The 21,905-nt window shown below is 42.8% G+C and overlaps 1 protein-coding gene across 12 annotated transcripts in view; it reads right to left on the bottom strand.

Annotated features, from left to right (window-relative positions):
* TLK2 (tousled like kinase 2) overlaps positions 1 to 21,026 on the bottom strand; it is a 123,093-nt gene extending 102,067 nt beyond the window's left edge. For 2 of the 12 annotated variants that reach the window (XM_064583061.1, XM_064583065.1), the window contains exons 1-3: positions 20,269 to 20,537; positions 19,007 to 19,084; positions 18,700 to 18,785 (exon numbers count right to left, since the gene is read on the bottom strand). In XM_064583061.1, the coding sequence (XP_064439131.1) occupies positions 18,700 to 18,785; positions 19,007 to 19,084; positions 20,269 to 20,404 (300 nt within the window). In that variant the 5' untranslated portion in view covers positions 20,405 to 20,537. Of the gene's footprint in view, positions 1 to 18,699; positions 18,786 to 19,006; positions 19,089 to 20,268; positions 20,538 to 20,590 lie in introns of those variants that run through there. The other 10 variants (XM_064583069.1, XM_064583070.1, XM_064583071.1 and 7 more) reach the window with 10 other exon arrangements.
* Positions 21,027 to 21,905: the final 879 nt, after the last annotated feature.

The following is a 21,905-nucleotide window of genomic DNA, read 5'->3' as shown; positions in this document are numbered from 1 at the left end:
ATCTAATTTGTCTGGGGCGCCTGGGTGGCTCAGTTGGTTAAGCGACTGCCTTCGGCTCAGGTCATGATCCTGGAGTCCTGGGATCGAGTCCCGCATCGGGCTCCCTGCTCGGTGAGGAGCCTGCTTCTCCCTCTAACCCTCCCCCCTCTCATGTACTCTCTCTCTCTCATTCTCGTTCTCTCAAATAAATAAATAAATCTTTTTAAAAAATAAATAAATAAATAATGAAATAAAATCTAATTTGTCTGATAATAAAGTGACTTTCTTGTAGACAGCATACAGATGGGTCATATAACAGTGACCTAACCTGACATTCCCTTCTAAATGGAGTGCTAGACCATTAACAATTTATTTAATATCACTATATTTGGATTTAAATCTGCCATATTGCTAATTTTCTCCTTATTTGTCACATCTTCTTGTTTCTTTTCCCTCTCTACCTTCCTTAAGACTGAGGCGTATTCTTCTTCAAGTATTCCATTTTATCTCCACTGAGGGATTATTAGCTATTACCTCTTTGTTGCCTTATTTTTTTTTAGTAGTATTTAACTTATCATAGTTTACGTTCAAATAACCAGAAATATTATTATCTGAAATTAATAACATAGACCAGATCTTAGAAATTCACTGTAGGGGCCCTAGGTGGCTCAGTTGGTTAAACATCTGCCTTCAGCTCAGGTCACGATCTCAAGGTCCTGGGATCAAGCTCCATGTCAGGCTCCCTGCTCAGCAGGGGAGTCTGCTTCTCCCTCTCCCTCTGCCCCCACTCGTGCTCTCTCTCTTGCTCACTCACTCTCTCAAATAAATAAAATCTTCAAAAAAAAAGAAAGGAAGGAAGGGAGGGAGGGAGGAATTCACTGTAATCAAAGGTTTGGTAGTAAAAGCAGAATCCCATTATAGCAAATGTCACTATAAAAAGTTTTAGGGGACACCTGGCTGGCTCAGTTGGAAAAGCATGTGACTCTTGATATCAGGGTTGTGCATTTGAACCCCATGCTGGGTACAGACATTACTTAAATAAAAAACTTAAAAAAAAAAAAAATTCTACAAGGATACCCCATAATAAGAATTTTGTTCTAAGCTTATATTTCAGAAATAAATAAAACTTTGGAGAACTAGTTAAAACAACTTATCTACCATGGCACCTGGGTGGCTCAGTTCGTTGAGCACCCAATTCTTTGGTTTCGGCTCAGGTCATGATCTCAGGGTCATGGGATCAAGCCCCACATCGGGGCTCTGGCTCCATTCTCAGCACAGAGTCTGCTTGTCCCTCTTCCTCTGCTACCCCCTCTCCCGCTCTCTCTCTCAAATAAATCTTTTTAAAAAATAAAAATAAGTTATCTACCACAAATAATTCTGTATAACAAATGTTCCATCAGTTCTGTTCCAGAATACATCAAAATTTTTAAAAATTTTCCTTACTGAGTTCTCTTAACAGCTAAGACCTTTTAGTTTTGCTCCAGTATCTAGCATGACATACATGCTCACCTCACTTTTCCCCACATAAAATATTCCAAATCATCTCTAGAAAAATCCTCCTTCAAGATTACCCACCAAATAACAATGCAGTATTAAAAAGGAGAGCTTTTATATAACACCATCAACTATGTCTAAATAAATTAAATCTCAGGGCACCTGGATGGCTCAGTCAGTAAAGCATCCAACTCTTGATCTCAGGGTCATGAGTTCTAGCCCTACTTAACCGGGTATGGAGTCTACTTTAAATAAATAAAATCTCTTAACTTTCTAATTCATTACATGGAGCTTCTGTTTTCTCTCCAGGACTTACAGAATTATGACTTGCAATACTATGCATATCGCCAATTAATTCCATTATCCCAAACCATGAAAGCACTATAGAATTTGTTATGGTGAGAGTTGATCTGTAATAGTGCTTGCAGCAGAAATTAATATGGGTCCTCATCTAAACCACAGAATAGGGGTGCCTGGGTGGCTCAGTCAGTTGAGTGTCTGCCTTCGGCTCAGGTCATGATCCTAGGACCCTGGGATGGAGCCCCACATCAGGCTCCCTGAGCAGGGAGCCTGCTTCTCCCACTCCTTCTCCCTCTGCCTGCTGCTCCCCCTGCTTTTGCTCTCTCTCTCTGTCAAATAAACAAATAAAATCTTTAAAAATAAAAATAAATCACAAAATACATATTATTGACACATATACACACAGAACTCCTAAGAGCCTTGGAGGTTATCTGGTAGAGGCCTGTTCCTTAGATTCCCCAAAAGGGTCTCTGAACTACCATCTACCTACACAGTCTATTTAAAAGGCCAAATTGGGACGCCTGGGTGGCTCAGCTGGTTGAGCGTCTGCCTTTGGCTCAGGTCATGATCCCAGGATCCTGGGATCAAGCACTGCATCAGGCTCCCTGCTCAGCAGGGAGCCTGCCAGGGAGCCTGCTTCTCCCTCTCCCTCTGCCTGCCCCTCCCCCTGCTTGTGCATTCTTGCTCTCTCAAATAAATTAAATTTAAATCAAAAATAAAATGCCAAATTGAGGGGCCCTTGGGTGCCTCAATCAGTTGAGCAACTGACTTCAGCTCAGGTCATGATCTCAGGGTCCTGGGACCTACCAGCATCGGGGGCCCCCTACTCAGAGGGGAGTCCACTTCTCCTCCTCCCCCCTGCTCATGTGCACTCTTTCTCTCGAATATATAAATAAAATCTTTTACAAATAAATAAATGAAATGCCAAATTGACTTGACATCAGCTAAAATTTTTATCAACTCCATATACATGAATTTCAAATCCTTGCAGTAAAACTCATCACATACTTCTCAAAAGCGCTGATTAATAAAATTAAGGAAACAAAATATTGCTTAATAAACTCAGTTTAAAAGAAAAAAAGACCTTTTAAAACATGGTCTCCCTGGGAGTAAAGGGAAGACTAATAAAAGGTTGGGAATTAGAGGCAAGTCTCCTGTACAGTAACTCTGCATACAACATCTCTAATAACTACACATGCTCAAATACTTCCTGTAGGGCGCCTGGGTGGCTCAGTTGGTTAAGTGACTGCTTTCGGCTCAGGTCATGATCCTGGAGTCCTGGGATCGAGTCCCGCATTGGACTCCCTGCTCGGCAGGGAGCCTGCTTCTGCCTCTGACCCTTCCCCCTCTCATGTGCTCTCTCTCTCTCTCTCATTCTGTCTCAAATAAATAAATAAATAAATCTTTAAAAAAAAAAAAAACTTCCTGTAAAGGACAAATATGTGTTCTAATTTGAGGTAACTAAATGCTAGCTAGTATTTTTTAACCCTATTGTGAGTCACAAAACTGTTTAAGGATGTATGAAAAGCATGGAACTCTTACCTCCCAAAAAAGATACATCAGTAAATACATTTAAATTTTACCTAAGATACATCCATAAGTATATACAAATTTTACCTGCCATTTTTTTTTTAAGATTTGTTATTTATTTATTTATTTATTTGACAGAGAGAGGCACAGCGAGAGAGGAAATACAAGCAGGGGGAGTGGGAGAGGGAGAAGCAGGCTTCCTGCTGAGCAGGGAGCCCAATGCGGAGCTCGATCCCAAGACCCTAGGATCATGACCTGAGCTGAAGGCAGACGGTTAACCAACTGAGCCTCCCAGGCACCCCTTGCCTACCATTTTATGAGAATCAAAAACCTTAACACCTGTCCATGGACTCCCTTGCCATTAACTGACCATGAAGAAACCAATGTTTTCATTCACTGATACATGCTCGGATTGATTGATTGATGGACAGATAATAAAAACATATTCCTCCTCTCTATGGAGAGGAATGTGCCTATAACTACCAAAATTACAAATGCTCTCATCCCTTGACCCAGCAATTCCACTTCTAGAGATGTATCCTGTAAACATATATGAACATGTGTAAAATGTCATTATGCACAAGGCTATTCACTATAGCACTGCTTATATCAACAAAATCCTGTTTTCCATTTAGGTGTCCATCAAAAGGAAATTGGTTATATTATGGTTCAGCTGTACAATGGAATATTAAGCAGCCTTTGGATAAAAGGACAAGGAAGCTCTACATATACTACTATAAAACAATTTCTAAGATTTTAAGCACAAAAAGCAAAACATACAATACTGTATATAATATACTTGTCACTGTGTTTTTTAAAAACGGAGGGGACTAATATACCAATGTATTTGTGTGCACGCACGCACATATACATCAAATATATATGATTTGTATCACATATATCATCACACATATAAATAAAAGAAACTGCTACTAATCGCTGTCTCTAGGGAGGGAAAGCAGATGGACATGGGAAAGGAATCAAAGAGATGTTTCACTGTGCATCTCTGAAATCTTTTGAATTTTGTATTAACTGAATATATTGCTTAATCTAAATTAATTATTTAAAAAAGAACCTCTACCCTGGACGCTAAGCAGTTTTGTTAAGCTTCTAAACCAAGCTGATCTAGGGGTGCCTGGGTGCCTGGGTGGCTCAGTCTGCTCAGCGCCTGCTTTCGGCTCGGGTCATGATCCCAGGGTCCTGGGATTGAGCCCCGAGCGTTGGGCTCCCTCTTCAGCGGGAAGCCCGCTTCTCCCTCTCCCACTCCCCCTCCTTGTGTTCCCTCTCTCTGTCGAATAAATAAATAAGATCTTTAAAATAAATAAATAAATAAAAATAAAACCAAGCTGATCTGTACCATCATTCTGTGACTTATTCTGTAATGATATTTTATCAGAATGTTTCTTAGGTTGTTTATTTATAGTGTATCCTACGTGACCTTTTTGAGCAACACAGAAAAAGTCTCATCTTCTCCACACACAATCTGACTCCTGAGCAAATTACACTCCCTTCTTTTAGGCTCACGGTACTTTTCGCATCTCTATATCCACCCTCAGCTGTGTGCCCTATACGTCTGGGTCCATGTCTGCCTGATTATAAGTGCCTCAAGAGAATACAGTGCATCTTGCTGACTTTTTTTTTTTTAATCCTCAGTAATACCTAGACATAGTACAGACTCAATAAAAGTTGGTTGAACTCAGTCGCTGAAAAATTTGAATATTAAAATTTCAATATAGCTATTATGTCTCTTTTCCTTCATCTTATCCAGATTAGCATACAAGTGGTTCAAATGGTTCATAAGATATTGATGGAATATTTCGTGTCTTGGTTCTCGCTGGTCAATTGGTAATGTAACACAGACTGGATAAGTTAGTTTTGGTTTGATGCTAGTAGCTTCTGCTAAATTTGAACATTAAGTCTGTCTGTTAGAGTTAATTAACAGAAGATATCCTGAACTGGAGGCACCATCTCCTGAGATCAGCGGCCCTTCAGATTACATTTTAATTCCACAATTAATCCTTAGTATTCCTCTGGAGTCAGGCAAAACAGGAACTAAATTAACACCAACTCTGGCAGCAGTTTATGGGATAAGTCACATATTTATTCTTCAGAGAAGCAGTTATCAGTCATACAGGTCGTATCCATTACAGCAGACACCAACATCTTGTTATCTTTATGTGGGCAACATTAACAATCTTCATAGGACTTAATACTTAAGGCAATACTGGTTAAAATAAAACTGAGAACGCCAAATTTGGATAGCTTGCTATTATTTTTCTATAACTGGCTAAAATAGGGACGCCTGGGTGGCTCAGTCGGTTAAGCGTCTGCCTTTGGCTCAGGTCATGATCCCAGAGTCCTGGGATCAAGACCTGCATTGGGCTTCCTTGTTCCGCGGGGAGCCTGCTTCTCCCTCTCCCACTGCCTGCCACTCCCCCTGCTTGTGCTCTCTGACAAATAAAAATAAAATCTTTTAAAAAATAAATAAATAAAATAAAATAAAATTGGTTCAAATAAAAGGCTATCCTATATAACTCACCAAATTACATGACAGCTTAGTTCTTCCATTTCCCAGGCCAATAGTACGATTTGCAAAAACGGCAGTTTGAGTATTATTACTAGTTCTTCTACAGATGTTAATGAAATTGCTAAGACTTTGAAGGCTTTTGCTGGATGTGAACTAAAAGAAAAAGAATCACCATTTTTGTCTGCCCTTTGTCGATTATAAGGGCTGAGGGGGTCAAACTCCAACAAAATAATGAAGTTTAATATGATCCAGCCATTCCACTTCTGCATATGTACCCAAAAGAGATGAAAGCAGGGAATCAAACAGACATCTGTGCACCCATGTTCACAGCAGCAGTATTCACACTAGCCAAAAGGAAGAAGCAACCCAAGTGTCCAATGACAGATAAACATAAATAAAATGTGGTACATATAATGGAGTATTATTCAACTTTAAAAAAGGAACGAAATCTGACACATGCTACAATATGGATGAACCTTGAGGATACTATACTAAGTGAAATAAGCCAATCACAAAAAGACAAATACTTTTTGAATCTGCTTAGATGAGATTTCTAAAGTAGTCAAATTCAGTGGCGCCTGGGTGGCTCAGTCGGTTAAGTGTCTGCCTTTAGCTCAGGTCATGATCTCAGGGTCCTGGGATCGAGCCCCACATCGGGCTCCCTGCTCAACAGGGAGTCCGCTTCTCCCTCTGCCCCTACCACCCCCTCCCCGCTCATGCTTACTGTATCTGTCTCAAATAAAGTCTTAAGAAAAAAGAAAGTAGTCAGATTCACAGAAACAGAAAACAGAATAGTAGTTGCCAGGGATTGAGGGGAGGGATAAATGGGGAGTTATTGTTCAATGAGTACAGAGTTTTATTTTTGCAAGATGAAAAGGTTCTTGAGAGAGATGGTAGTGATGGCTGCACAAAAAAGTGAATATACTTAATGTTACTATACGTTCAAGAATGATCAGAATGGTAAATTTTATGTTATGTGCATTTACCACGATAAGAAAAAAAGTAAAGTTTAATGACCAAGAAATTTAGGAAAGCAAAAAGGCTGATATAGTCATGAGAACCTTGGAAAACAGGCAAAACTCATAAGCCAAATGGAGAAGAGCACCCACTGGTACTCCAGATCCTCTAGACTGCTCTAATCTGCAAAGGAGTGTTCCTTGGGCAGAACGCAAGAACAGTCCATGAAGAGTACACTTATCATGGGGTGCGTGGCTGGCTCAGTTGGTAGAGCATTCGACTCCTGATCTTGGGGTCATGAGTTTGAGCCCCACATTGGGGGCAGAGTTTACTTTAAAAAGAAAAAAAAAGTACACTTATGGTGAGCACTGAGTAATGTGGAGAATTGCTGAATCGCTATATTATACACCTGAAACTAATGTAACACTGTTAATTATGGTGGAATTAAAATTAAAAATTAAAAAAAAAAGAACAGTCCAAGTTATGAAACAAGATTTCCTGGGCGCCTGGGTGGCTCAGTTGGTTAAGCGACTGCCTTCGGCTCAGGTCATGATCCTGGAGTCCCTGGATCGAGTCCCGCATCGGGCTCCCTGCTCGGCAGGGAGCCTGCTTCTGCCTCTAACCCTCCCCCCTCTCATGTGCTCTCTCTCTCTCATTCTCTCTGTCTCAAATAAATAAATAATTAATTAATTAAAAAAAAGAAAGAAACAAGATTTCCTATGAAAGTCTCTGTAAAGGCAAAAAAGCTGACTGGGGGCAGGCAGGTGCTAAGACAAATAACCCTACAATAGCTCTGTGGCCCCACACTAAGCCAAAAGACTACCCTCAAATGAACCAAAGAGAACAGAGAGATGGGAAGGCAAACCACTCTATAGGGCAAAGTCACCAAGTACTCCAGGAATGATTTTATTTTTAGTATGTCTTAAGTCTAAGGAAGGATTATCTGGGACTAGAAAAAGTAAAGTTTCTTTCTGGGCTAGGGAAACTGGGCAACTGCACTGTAAAAAAGTCAAAGAGAATAGCCCAAGAAGCACTTAACATGGCTAACACAGTAGGAAGCAGATTCTACGCTAATCCAATCCCATCACATCTAGTAGTAGTGAGGGCCAAGTGAAACCTACCACCAAGAGGGACCTAGCAATTTGAGACCCAGACAAGGTAGAGAAAGAAGAACAAGACTGACCAAGCCAAATCATCCCTAGACTCAGCGATGAAATACAAAATCACTGATAATATATATTCCCCTTCACCTTGCCTTTTTAAAAACAGTTTTAGGGGATATTTCAATTCAGCTTTATTTTTAACTAAAAGTAAACAGAGAATAAGAAATAGCAAAATGACTCTAATGGCCAGGAGTGATGACAATGACAATACCTCACCTAGGAAGTAAGTAAGCAGATGAGAAGTGAAAACTCACAAGGGAGAAACCTAGGTATGGATTCTTACCCACTATGGCACAAGAAAGAGTCCATGCACACTTTGTAAGTGTTAAATAGGTTTGTATTACTGACTGTAAAAAAAGTGAAATGAGGAATTACTGTACCAAAATCCATGAGAAGACAAAAACTCAGAAAGGTAAGCTCAGCACTCAAAAAAAAATTTATTTCTATTTGAGGTCATTTGCTGATTTAATTCCAAAGTAAAAGTGAAAATGAGCTGTAACTTTAGGATGCCCGGGGGTGTGGGGAGAGAATGAAGTTCAAAGCCTGGGCCATTCCCAATGAGGGGAGTCTAGGAAATCCACCCCATATTTTAAACAAGGACCACAGGGCTACCTTTACAGGACAAGAGTGACCCAGAAACAAACCAGCCTTCATGGAAACTCAATGGATAGGTTTATGCAGATTAGACAAATTAAAAAAAATAAAGAAGTGGAAGGTAGGTCAGAAGAAACTACCCAGCATACAGCCCTGGGAAACAAAGACCAGCAATCCAGAAAACAGAGTAGGAGGCAGAGAAAATACAGTAAGAAGGTCTAATATGTTTAAACAGAGGGCAAGAAGGAGAAGACAGAGAATAAGGCAGAGGCAATATATGAGGAGACAATGGCTGAGAATATTCTAGAACTGATTAAAACCAGCAATCCACAGATTCAAGAATCCCAATGAATCCCAACAGAATAAATAAAAGTAATTCAACCATTCACAAAAATCTGCACATAGATGTTTACAGCAGCTTTCTTCATAATTGCTAAAACTTGAACACAACCAAGATACCCTTCAGAAGCTGGATGGATAATAAACTGTGGTACATCTAGACAATGGAATATTATTCAGTGCTAAAAAGAAATGGGCTAACAAGTTATGAAAAGCCATGGAGTAAACTTAAATATTACGAAGTGAAAGAAGCCAGTATGAAAGACTACATACTGTGTGATTCCAACTATGTGACATTCCATAAATGATAAAACTACGGCGACAGTAAAAAGATCAGTAGTTGCCAAGGCTTAGGGGAAGGAAGGAAGCACAGAGGATTTTTAGGGTGTAGAACTACTGCGTGTGATACTATAATAGAGAAAGATCCTTATACATTTGACCAAATCCATAGACTGTATGACACCAAGACTGAACCCTAATGTAAACTATGGACTTTGGGTGATAATGATGGGTCAATATAGATTCATCAATTGTGACAAATGTACCACTCTTGTGGGAGATGTTGATACTGTGGGAGGCGATGCATGTGTGGGTCAAAGAGTATATGAAAAATCTAGGCACTCTCCACTCAATTTTGCCCTGAGCCTAAAACTCCTCTAAAAAGTAAAATCTAGGGCACCTGGCTGGCTCAGTTGGTTGGGCGACTGCCTTCAGCTCAGGTCATGATCCTGGAGTCCCTGGATTAAGTCCCACATCGGGCTCTCTGCTCGGCAGGGAGTCTGCTTCTCCCTCTGACCCTCTGCCCTCTCATGTGCTCTCTCTCATTCTCTCTCTCTCAAATAAATAAATAAAATCTTTAAAAAAAAAAAAGTAAAATCTATTTTTTTAAGTGTATGCTCAGGTTCCCAAAAAATATTCAAATGTAAATAAAGCATGGAAAAATAATAAAGGAAAAAAAGTAATCCAGCCTATACATATCACCCATTCCCACTTTATAATACAGAAAATCAAAGACAAAGAGAAAATCTCAAAAATGGGCAAGGAAAAGATAGATTACCTTCAACAGGACAACAATGAGACTAAAAATAAAAAGGGTATAATGGAAGCCAGTAGACAACAGTGTACAATGTACTGAAAGAAAATAATAGCCAGGGGCACCTGGGTGGCTCAGTTGGTTAAGCGACTGCCTTCGGCTCAGGTCATGATCCTGGAGTCCCGGGATCGAGTCCCACATCGGGCTCCCTGCTCGGCAGGGAGTCTGCTTCTCCCTCTGACCCTCCTCCCTCTCATGCTCTCTGTCTCTCATTCTCTCTCTCGCAAATAAATACAATCTTAAAAAAAAAAAAAAAGAAGAAAATAATAGCCAACCTAGAATTTCAAACTTAACAAAAACACCATTAAAGAATAAAGCAAAGGGGCAACTGGGTGGCTCAGTCAGTTAAGTGCCCAACTCCTGATTTCAGCTCAGGTCATGATCTCAGGGTTGTGAGACAGAGCCCGGCGTTGTACTCCACGCTGGGCGTGGAGCCTGCTTAAGATTCCCTCTCTCTTCCTCCCCCCTCCCTCCCCATTAAAAAAAAGAATGAAGCAAAAAACCCAGATATTTTAAAGCAGATGAAATGGGGAGACAATCACTGGTAGACCCACATTAGTTCCAAAGGACGTATTTTAGGAATTATATTTGTATGTAAATATTTATAATATCTTAGAAGAAAAAGTGTTCCAGATAAAATGTCAGAGACACAAAAAGGAATGAAGAACAAAGTGGTAAACACAGGTTTACCTATGTAGGTTAGGCTAAAATAACAATGACTACATAAACAAATTCAATAATAATGTGAGTCTTAAAAATATATATACAGGGGCGCCTGGGTGGCTCAGTTGGTTAAGCGACTGCCTTAGGCTCAGGTCATGATCCCAGGGTCCTGGGATCGAGTCCCACATCGGGCTCCCGGCTCAGCAGGAAGCCTGCTTCTCCCTCTCCCACTCCCCCTGCTTGTGTTCCTGCTCTCGCTGTCTCTGTCTCTGTCAAATAAATAAATAAAATCTTTAAAAATATATATATATATACACACACAAATAGTGGGTACATGACATTTCTTGCAATTATCAAAATCCATAAAACTGTGCAACACAAAGCGTAAACCCTAATATTAAACCATAGACTTTGGTTAATAATAACGTAACAATACTGGTTCATCAGTTGTAACAAATCTACCACACTAATATAAAGTATTAATAGTGGGGAAAACTAGGGGTGCCTGGCTGGCTCAGTCCATAGAGCATGTAACTCTTAATCTCAGGGTCATGAGTTCAAGCCCAGGTTGGGCATGGAGCTTACTTTAAAAAAAAAAAAGAAAAAAAAAAAGTGGGCAGAAACTAGAGAGGCAGGGAGGAAGTATATGAAAACTTGGTACTATCTGCTCAATTTTCTATAAACCTAAAACTGTTCTAAAAAGTAAAGTTTATAGGGCGCCTGGGTGGCTCAGTTGGTTAAGCGACTGCCTTCGGCTCAGGTCATGATCCTGGAGTCCCGGGATCGAGTCCCACATCGGGCTCCCTGCTCGGCAGGGAGTCTGCTTCTCCCTCTCCCACTCCCCATTTGTGTTCCCTCTCTCGCTGTGTCTTTCTCTGTCAAATAAATAAATAAAATCTTTAAAAAAAAAAAAAAAAGTAAAGTTTATAATTAAAAATATATGTATAATTAAATATGGAATAGCATGTGAGTTGGAAGAGGAATAATGGAGTTAAATCTTTAAGCCCCTTGTACTGACAAAGAACAGGACAAAGGTGCTGATTAACATTAACCTTTGACAGTTGATAACATTTTGTAATTTCTGTGGTAACCGATTAAAGGGTGCATAACTTTCAAACTAGAAGATGGAAAAATGGCATGTTAAAAATAAATAATAAGATAACTGACAAAAATTTGAAGGTAGGGGAAAGAAAAAGTAGGAAGTGCTTATTTCTCTATCTTTCATAGTAGAAAATTAATGAAAATAAAATCATTTCAAAAGAAGGTAAAAAAGGCATAAGAAACATTTAAAAAGAAACACCAGGGAGATTAAAGCCTAAATATGTCATCGCATTAAATGTGAATGAACTAAACTTCTAATTGAAAGACAAGAATTTTGAGATTGGAGGGGCGCCTGGGTGGCTCAGTCGATTAAGCGGCTGCCTTCAGCTCAGGTCATGATCCCAGGGTCCTGGGATCGAGCCGCGCATCGGGCTCCTTTTCAGCGGGCAGCCTGCTTCTCCCCTGCCTGCCACTCCCCCTGCCTGTGCTTGCTCTCTCTCTCTCTCTTGCTTGCGGTGTCAAATAAATAAATAAAATCTTTAAAAAAAAAAAAGAATTTTGAGACTGGACTAAAACAATAAGCTAGAGCAGACCATGCCTATATGGATGACAACTAACTCTACTTTGATCTTCTCAATACTCTTTTCCATTCAATGTACACAGTGTGCTGAGCATTTCAACAGTCAGAGATAAAGATATCATACATGTTCCCAAGGAGACTAATAAGGGAAACAAATAATATGTTATAATAAAAGGTTTTCAAATGCTAATAAAATAATGCAACTAGAATAGTGCAGGTATCTGGAAAAGCTATAAAGATGACATATCCAAATTACACTTTGAAGAACAAGCTGAAAGTTCATCAGGCAAATAAAAAAGGAAAGGTAAAGGAGAAAGTATGAGCCTGTTTGCTAACATTACAGGTTAGGAGATCAGTCATGGTTTAAGGGAGCAGAATATAGCAGAGGGAGAGAACACAACTGTCAATGAAGTAGAAAAATTAGGATAGGAGTTTTAGCTCTGTCCAACAGGCAATGGGAGCCTTTAAACAAGGGAGTAAAACAATAATGCTGGTATTTTTAGAAATATATATTTTTTAATTTTAGAGAGAGAGAGAACAAGTGGGTGGGGGGGAGGGGCAGAGGGAAAGAATCCTCAAGCACACTCGCCGTTGAGCATGGAGCTCCATGCAAGGCTCAATCCTACTGCCCATGAGGTCATAACCTGAGCCAAAACCAAGAGTTAGACACTCAACCTACTGAGCCACCCAGGCACCCCTATTTTTAGAAATCTAACTGGGGACAGTTTACAGAAAGATAAATGGGGCAGGAGAGACTGGCTACTATAGTTATGAATGAGGAAGGACTGAGAAAGCAGTCAGGACAGACAACTGCTTGAGAAATTTCAGAGAAAGAAGAGACATGAGTTGATACTTGACTACATGTGAAATGAGAGGAAAATTAAACAAATACTAAGTAAATAAAAGGGAGAAGACAACATAAAGCCAAACATAATAATAAATTTAACAGTGCTTTAAAATTCAATGGTGTAAGTGTAGACTATTTCTCTGAATTTATGCTTATTGAGCACTGTCTAACTATGAATTAAATGCAAAACACCAAAACATACATTTTTTTAAATTACTGGATTGGTATGTAAAATAACTAACACTAGATATCCATAACTAACACCTTTTTTTAAGGGAGGGGCAGAGGGAGAATTTTTTTTTTTTAGATTTTATTTATTTTTTTGAGAGAGAGAGGGCGCACACACGAGCGTAGGGGGGGTGGGGCAGGGCAGATGGAGAGGGAGCAGCAGACACCCCACTAAGCAGAGCCCAATGTGGGGCTCAATCCCAGGACCACGGGATCACGACCTGAGCTGAAGGCAGATGCTTAATCGACTGAGCCACCCAGGCGCCCTGAGAGGGAGAATCTTAAGCAGGCTCCACGCCCAGTGCAGAGCATTATACCAGGCACAAACTCATGACCCTGAGATCATGACCTGGGCCGAAATTAAAAATCAGGCACTTTACCAACTGAGCCACCCAGGCACCCCCATAACTGCACCTTCTAACTGATGCAATTAACTAAATGACAGGAGAAAAAGTGTAAGTTGGTTAAACATCTTTTCAGAAGACAAATTTGATTAAAAAAAAAGTCAAATTTGATCATTTAAAATGATCATGTATCAGAAAAAAATAAAAATAAAATTTTTAAATAAGGTGATCATGGGACGCCTGGGTGGCTCAGTCGGTTAAACATCTGACTCTTGGGCGCCTGGGTGGCTCAGTTGGTTAAGCGACTGCCTTCGGCTCAGGTCATGATCCTGGAGTCCCGGGATCGAGTCCCGCATCGGGCTCCCTGCTCGGCAGGGAGTCTGCTTCTCCCTCTCATGCTCTCTGTCTCTCTCTCTGTCTCAAATAAATAAATAAATAAAATCTTTAAAAAAAAAAAAAAAAAAAAACATCTGACTCTTGATTTCGACTCAGGTTGTGATCTCAGGGTCATGAGACTGAGCCCAATATGGGGCCCTGCACTCAGCGTTCAGCGTGTAGTCTGCTTGAGATTCTCTCTCTCCCTCTGCCTCTGCCCCTCCCGCTGCTCACGTGCACACGCTCTCTCAAAATAGGCAAAATCTTAAAAAAAAAAAAAGGTGCTCATGTAGCACAAATTTATACAAGTAGAAAAATAGATCATTTTTCTTTAAGACATCAAAAATCTACTATGTGATACTACTTAAAAGTCTTTGGTCTTACTTCAGGCTCTACAAAGCGAAGGTTCTTGTGTTAGAACAAACCGTCCCACTTTCATGGCTTGTCATTTTGTCCTTCTTTTCAATACCATCACATACTACATAATCCTTTTTATTCAATACAACTGAAACTAATGATATTAATCAAAACAGTAGATTGCAAAGGGGAATCTACAAAAAAAAAATTACACCTTAAACATTTTCTTTGAACTTCAAACCTATAAATGTATACTCTGTTGCCAGTCTTCTGACGCAGGCCTTTTGAGTTGTAGATCCACTGACTATAGTTCCAGTCTCACACAAACCACACCCATAATGCATCGTCCACAATTTCTAGTTTCAATTGCTTTAAAAGTGAAGCGAGACTTAAAAATACTTGCCAAGGATCTAAATGAAGAATTCTTCCAGATTACAAAAAAACAGAAATTTGTAAACATCTATAGGTATCTCCTTATTGGCTCACCTTATAGTCTTTCCAAGGCAGTTAACTTAGTTTTCACAGAATCAACAATTCTTATATTTTAGTTATTTTTCTTTGGCTTACAAAATTTTATATTAAATTATATAATTATATTACAAGTGCAAGTTGTCATAATGTGATCCAACCAATGGGCAACAGTATGTCTTACAAAAAGAGAACACAATTTATTAAGACTAGCATCCCTGTTACAAAAGATTTAAAATCACTTCTTACTGCTTCTATTGTACTTGGAACAGTACCTGGCACATAAGAAGTACTATCTAAGTATTTGCTACTATATTAGCATTAAAACTAAACTAGCTACAGGGGTGCCTGGCTGGCTCAATAGGAACAGCATGCGACTCTTGATCTCATGAGTTTGAGCCCCACACTGGGTATAGAGATGATTTAAATAAATAAATAAATACACAAACTTAAAAAAAAAACTAGGGGGGCCTGGATGGCTGTCAGTTAAGCATCCAGCTCTTGGTTTCAGCTCAGGTCATGATCTCAGGGTCTTAGTATCGAGCCCGGCATCAGGCTCTATGCTTAGCAGGGAGTCTGCTTGAAGATTCTCTCCCTGTGCCCCTCTTCCGACACTCACATGCTCTCTAAGTAAATAAATAAATCTTTAAAAAACAAAAACAAACAGAAACCCTAAACTAGCTACAGATAGAGTGCATGCAACGGTGGAATTCTACCTACTTTACACAGCCCCTAGAGTCACAGAGACAACCTGTACTTAAATTGTCAAAATGGGGTTCCTGGCTGGCTCAGTCGGTGGGGAATGCTACTTTTGGTCTTGGGGTTGTGAGTTCGAGCCCCACGTTGAGTACAGAGATTACTTAAAAAAATAAAATGTTAAAAAAAAAGAGAGAGAACAGAGTAGGGAATAGAAACTGCAATAGGTCCTCACTGAAAACATGAATATAAGGCAGAGTCAGTTTCACATAACTACAAGTGGATTATCCAGTACTTAAGGGAGGAGATCTTAAAAAAAGAAGTAGGCTAGCTCACATATCAGGTCAACAAGAAATGAAAAAGTAGGTTCACAACCCAATTTAACCTCCTCACCTCAAAAATGCTAAGAGGATGGTTACATGTCCTCCTAAAAAGTGGCACTAGACAGAGATGGAAAACCAGCTGTATTTTCTCAGTGCACATTAGGCTACTTTCCTCTATCATTAACTCACTAGTGACAGAAAACACCAATCTCAAAAAAAAATCCATGCAGTGCATCCCAAGGCACAAACTTTTGGTTAACCAATTATAAATTAAATACGCTAACAGAAACTGAATGTATATAAATGCAATATGCAAGAAAATTTAAAACTTGTGAATTAAAATCCTACACATCAGTGAAGAGCAAATGAAACATAAATGATAAATGTGGTGGCTTTACCATTTTGTTTTTGCCTAAGTTTTGTAACGCAGTTATCTAATTTGCAGGTGAAAAAAACCTGAAGCAAGATGACAGAAGATCTATTAACAACCAGAAGTTCAAACACCGCAGCTACTTAAAACACTCTTGTCCACTAGGAAAGAATCCACAGTGGCACTGACTTTCTTCCTTCTATGGACATCAAAAAGTACTGAAAATGATATGAATAGTTAGGAGAGACTCAAGAGACAGCCCCCGAGGGCTACACCAGTCCCACTAGATGGCACTATCACGGGAAAGGCACTCGGGTCTCCCATTTGGCGCAAGGGCTGAAAGCCTCTTGATCTTTGCAAAACTGAAAACTACCAATTCAATGACATCCTCGTTGGGAAATTATGACCCATAATGAGGAATTCAAAGCTAGAAGGAGGAGTTTTTCTCAAAGCACCTTCCCTCCCAGTAGCATGGCCTCCTCCTCCCCAGTCCTATTTCAAATCAGTGGTCTGAGGGATACCATATTTTGCAGGCAAAAGAAGTCATACAAAATGGAGATTTTTTTTTCTTCTTCCTGACTCCAAACTACAGAAAAATTTACTTGCTTCCCCCCACCCCCGCCACGTTTCTTTGCTATGGGAAAAAATCAATCGCTTGCTGGTCCTTGAACAACATTTACTGTAATCAGTATACTTACTATGACTAAAAACATCAAAATAACATACAATCAGTGACATTAAAACATTTAGATATAAATAAACTTCTTCATATATAAAAGGAAGAACTTCCTATTAAGCAGGCAGATTAAGTTTTCTGACACCTTAATTACATGATTTTAAGTTGGGCCCGGGCAGCAAGATTCACAATTGTCAATTATCCCCATCACTTATGCCCTACTCCATCAGAAGTATACTTGGATATAGCTATCATGATCTTAAAAAACTGAAGAAAAGCATGCTTACGACAAAACCCAATGAATTTAAACAACATACAATGTGAATACAAACTTACTTTTATTCCATAGGTGCCCACTTGCACAGACAGAAGATTTGGATAGGAACCTTCTGCTGAGTTCCCAAATTAAAAGACACGTCAAAGGACATTATTAGGTAATCAACTGAATCAGAGATCAATCTAATACTCAAATAAACTGCTCACTTCCAGCTGAAGCTACTTCTCCTAGATCAGAGAACTCATATTTATACGTATAGTGTCTTTAATATATGTCGACAGTCGGTATAGCCACTCCAAAGTGCCACAAGTCAATCATTTAATAAAAGTGGCCAAAGAAACCAGGAACTACAAAATACGTAACGAATCCTGTGTTCCCATGGCACCTGGTCACAGTTCTAATACAAATCTCACCAAAGTATCATCTCCCTCTCACGTTCTCCACAACGGAGGCTTGGAGGCACTGAGCTGTCCTTCCTGACACCCTCCACAAGGCCTCCTACACAGCAGGCACTTAACAGCTGTTGAATGAACCAAAAAACTATCAAGCTGTTCAGCTCACCAAAACTATGAGACCCCTCAAAGCAGCCAGTTTTTCCCACTAAACCTTGCCAACACCTTCACCTTTAAGAAGCTACTAACCAAAGCCTGAGACTAACATTCAGGTCACCGTAAGAAACAGCACAGAAAGAAATGTATCGCATGAAGTCAAAGATCAAAAATTCACAAGTCTCAAGCCCAAGTAATGCAACAATCTCGGATTGGTGAAGCTTTGAAATAAGACCTCACAAATATATTTTACATGTTGTATTAAAATCATAAATATATTGCACTAAAACCATCTTATGAAAGCAGAGGGGTGAACGACATGAGGATGCACAGGAAGCCATAACGTTGCTTAACTTAACCACCTGACGATTAAATGGGGGCTTGATCTTACTTTATGCTCCCAGAACAAAAATGGTGAGTAAAAAGGAAAAACAGGAGGAGAGAGAAGGCAGTCTGGGGGGTGCAACCAGGAGGAATCTGTTGAACTGCAGACTGGGAGAATGACAAACTTAACAGAAGCAGATTTTTCAAAACTCTAGCATGTAACTATCCAAAAAAAAAAGCGCCATGTAATGAATCTATGCCAGTATCTTTTTGTTAACAGCTTTTTTTTTTTTTGAATGACTGAGGAGTTTTGACAAAATATGGCACAAAATCCAGATATACACCCCATCAGTATCCTTGCAACAAGACCCATGGGAAACCTGTCCCACATTAGAGGGGAGAGAGAAGCATATACTCCCACTCAGAATCCCTTCAATACTGTTAAGTTAGGGGAGTGACTGGTAGGACCTAAGAAAAGTTCACTGGAACCATGAGCTGATCTCCCCTGCAATCTATCAGCATGGCCCACCCAAACTGATCTTAATTGTTTTCTAAATGTGTTTCAATTAGTCCACGAACAGTGTTCACTATCAGCATTTTACTCACCTTACTAACACCAACTCCTGTAAACCTGGCCTCTAATAATTCCTGCCGTCGAGGGTCCAGGCTATGCAATTCTTCCATCATTTCTACTGAAAAAAACAAAGTAAGTTGTAAGACCATAAAAGCTAAAAACAGGAGGTACCAATCTGTAGATAGAACAAAATGCAGTACTTATTTCACTGAATGGTCACACACAGGTAAAGCTCAAGTAGACACAGCAGACAAGGGATAAACTACAATGCGCTGCCTCAAACAGCAACACACGGAAAGTCAAAAATGGCTCAGAAGTCCTCTTCCGAGGGCTACTTACCCTTGTCTAGTTCTGGTCTGATTTTAACAGCAAAAACCTCCAACCCTTCATATAATCTCAGTAAAAGTTGAGCGAGGACTACCTTGCAAAACAACAACAACAACAAAATCCTTCTATCAACCTTTACATTTAACTAAGTACTTTTGGATATTTGTTTCCCAAACCCATGGGAACTAGTTCATAAACTAAAAATATGAATCGTTAATAATAACTTAAAAATAATGTAGCATGAATCAGAAGCTACAAATAACTTCAAATAACTCTATTATATAGCTCCTTGCTCTGAAGAGCTCACGAAAAAAGGAATTAATTATTTTAAATTTAATAGAGAACCCATGGTAAAACCATCAACCAGCATGCACTCAGGAAATCAGTAGAGCTCCATAACCATCCCTTTACAAAATCTTTTTCTGACCACTCCCTGGAGCAGTAGGTTTCTCTAGACATCTGCTCTGAGCACTTCTTTCAAGCAGGGAAGGGCAGGAGGACACCATTTTTAAACTCCTTCCACGACCAATAAATGCACAGGCTACTTTCAGCAAATATGTCCATCCACTGCAAGAGATCAACTCCTGCAGAATCCATTGGAAACCTCTCTAATATTCAAAGTGGAATAGGAGCATACACCATTACACAGAACCCTTTTGAGCATATTATTAAACAGCTATTGGAACGACTGGCATGATTTAAAAGTTCACTGAGAACATGAATTAAACATTCTCCTCTGCAATCTAGCAACCCCTACCAGTCCTCCAGTTTCATTTCCCTTCCTGGATTGAGAGCCTGGGGCAAAGGGGAATGAAAGGGTGACAAATTCAAGTTTCACCCACACAAACAAGTGCAGGTTAGCGAGGGAATAAGGAAATTCTCGAAAAGGCAGAAAGGCATCTTAAAAAAGAAAAAGAAAGGAAAAAGGGGATTGAGAGAGAGTGCTTCTCCTAAGTGGCCTTCCTCGCGTCTCGCCCTGCCCTAATCGAGGCCGGAACGGCAGAGGTTGCAGCCTCCCTCACACCCAAGGGTCTCTCGGAACATTTCCTAAACCTCCATCCCCAGGCCTGGGCCGGAAAATGACGCCCCAGCGGTTATTCCATTTAATGTCAACTCATGTTAAGGAAATCTCCACTCTGTCTCACTCCAGCGGGGCCTTGCACTGGGATCCTCCCTGCAGCCCTCCCTACAGCCGGGAAGCAGAACCGATGGGGCCTGGTCCCGGCGCCCCTCGCCTCCCGCCGGCTCCGAACTTTCCCCAACTCCAGGCCCACCTGTCACGGAGGGCGGGCGGGCCGGCTCTCGGGGGCGCCCGGGAGGCTGCCGGGGCCTCCAGCTGCCGGGGCGTCCCCTTCGCCCTGGCGGCCGCCGGGCCCACTTCCAGGCCGGGGCCGCCTGGGCCTCCCCCATCTTCAGCCCGGCCCCTCGGCGACCCGCAGCCCTCGGGGAGCCCCTCCCGCCTCAGCGCCGAGGAGCTGCGGCCCGGAGCCGGGCCCCGGGTGGGCCCGGGCCGCAGCCTCCTCAGCTGAGGGGGTCCCCCGGACGGTTAATGCCCCAGGCCCGGCGCCCTCCCCCGCCCGGAGCTCAGCCTCTCACCTGCCGCCGCCGCCGCCGCTCCACGCTCCTCCCGGGAGGGGCCCCGACCCGACCCGGTCGCGGACCGCTCCGCTCTCCCCCTGGGCAGGCCCGGGGCGGAGCCGGGGCCTCTCCTGAGCGCCGCAACCCCCCGCCCGGGCAGCTGCCGCCGGCGCCGGGCTCCACGAGAGGGCGGGCGGGGGAGGGGGGCCGCGGAGGCCGCAGATCCCCGGGCTCGCGTACAGAGCCAGGCGCCTGACGCGGGCCCGGGCCGGGGCGGCCGCGGGGGGCGCGGGACCGGCCTCCTGGCGCCGGACAAAGGCCAAGGGAGGCGCAGGAGGGCCCAGGCCGGGCCGGGAGGTGGGGGCCCGCTCGGCTGGGGGCCACTCGGGTGCGGCGCGGAGGGCGGGGGGGGGGGGTCGGAACCGCTGGTGCCCAGGACCCGCCTCCGGCCCCTTAATCCGGATCGGTTCGGTCCGGATTAGTAGTGATCGGTGTAAACACACTAGTGAAACCGCGTGTTTCCTCGCGAGATTTGCACGGCTGGGAGGCAGGGGGGGTCCTGGGGGGGTGGGGGAAGAGCCGACAGTGGGGGAGGAGGGGGAGGGGACGAGGAAGGTGGGGGGGTCCCCGCTGCCCCGGCGCCCCGCCTCCTCCAATCAGCGGCCAGGCTGGCGGGCAGGGGTTAACCAGGGGACCCCGCGCCGGCGGAGGAGGCCGCCGCCTCGCCGGGCGGCGCCGGCGCCGGGCCGCCCCGAGCCCGACCCGGGCCCGAGTCCCGGAGCCCCCGCCGCCGTCCGTGTGTAGCCGGCCCCCGCCCGCGGGACCGGCCCGGCCAAGGCGGTTGAGCCGGCGCCCTGGGCCGCGGACCGGCGCTGGAGGGGCCTCGCCGCCTGGGCCGGGCGCTCCCCGATCCGCCTCGCCGAAACCCGCGCCCGCCTAGTCCCTCGTCTCCACGAGTTTGGCTGAGAAGTGGGCTTGCTCTGCCCAGGGATGGATCTTAGAGGAAGAACGCCCGTGAGCCGGCGGACCCCGCCCGAACTTCCTCGGAGACGCCCAGTTAGTGAGTTCGCGGTGCCCACCGCGTTGGCCTCTCGCACGCCCCGCCACTCTCCACAGGGACCGTCCGGCTCCCCAAACCCACACCGGCCGCCCTGGAAAGCGGACAGCCACTTTCCCTCCACATACCTGGCTGGCAGAGGGCGCCTCTAGGGACAAAAGGTGCCCTGGGATCAAAGCTGAGCCCCCAACCCCGCCGGGATGCTGCCCTCCGGAAGGGGGGGCGCTACCCCAAAGGGACACCCCGGGCACCCAGGGGGGAGGGTCCATTTCCATC

The sequence above is a fragment of the Mirounga angustirostris genome, unplaced genomic scaffold (assembly GCF_029215605.1).
Source record: "Mirounga angustirostris isolate CCGP_5_RB_7025 unplaced genomic scaffold, mMirAng1.0.hap1 SCAF_17, whole genome shotgun sequence".
Classification (NCBI taxonomy): Eukaryota; Metazoa; Chordata; class Mammalia; order Carnivora; family Phocidae; genus Mirounga; species Mirounga angustirostris.
Note: the sequence above shows the minus strand (reverse complement) of the source record. Positions and strands in the feature narration are given on the sequence as shown.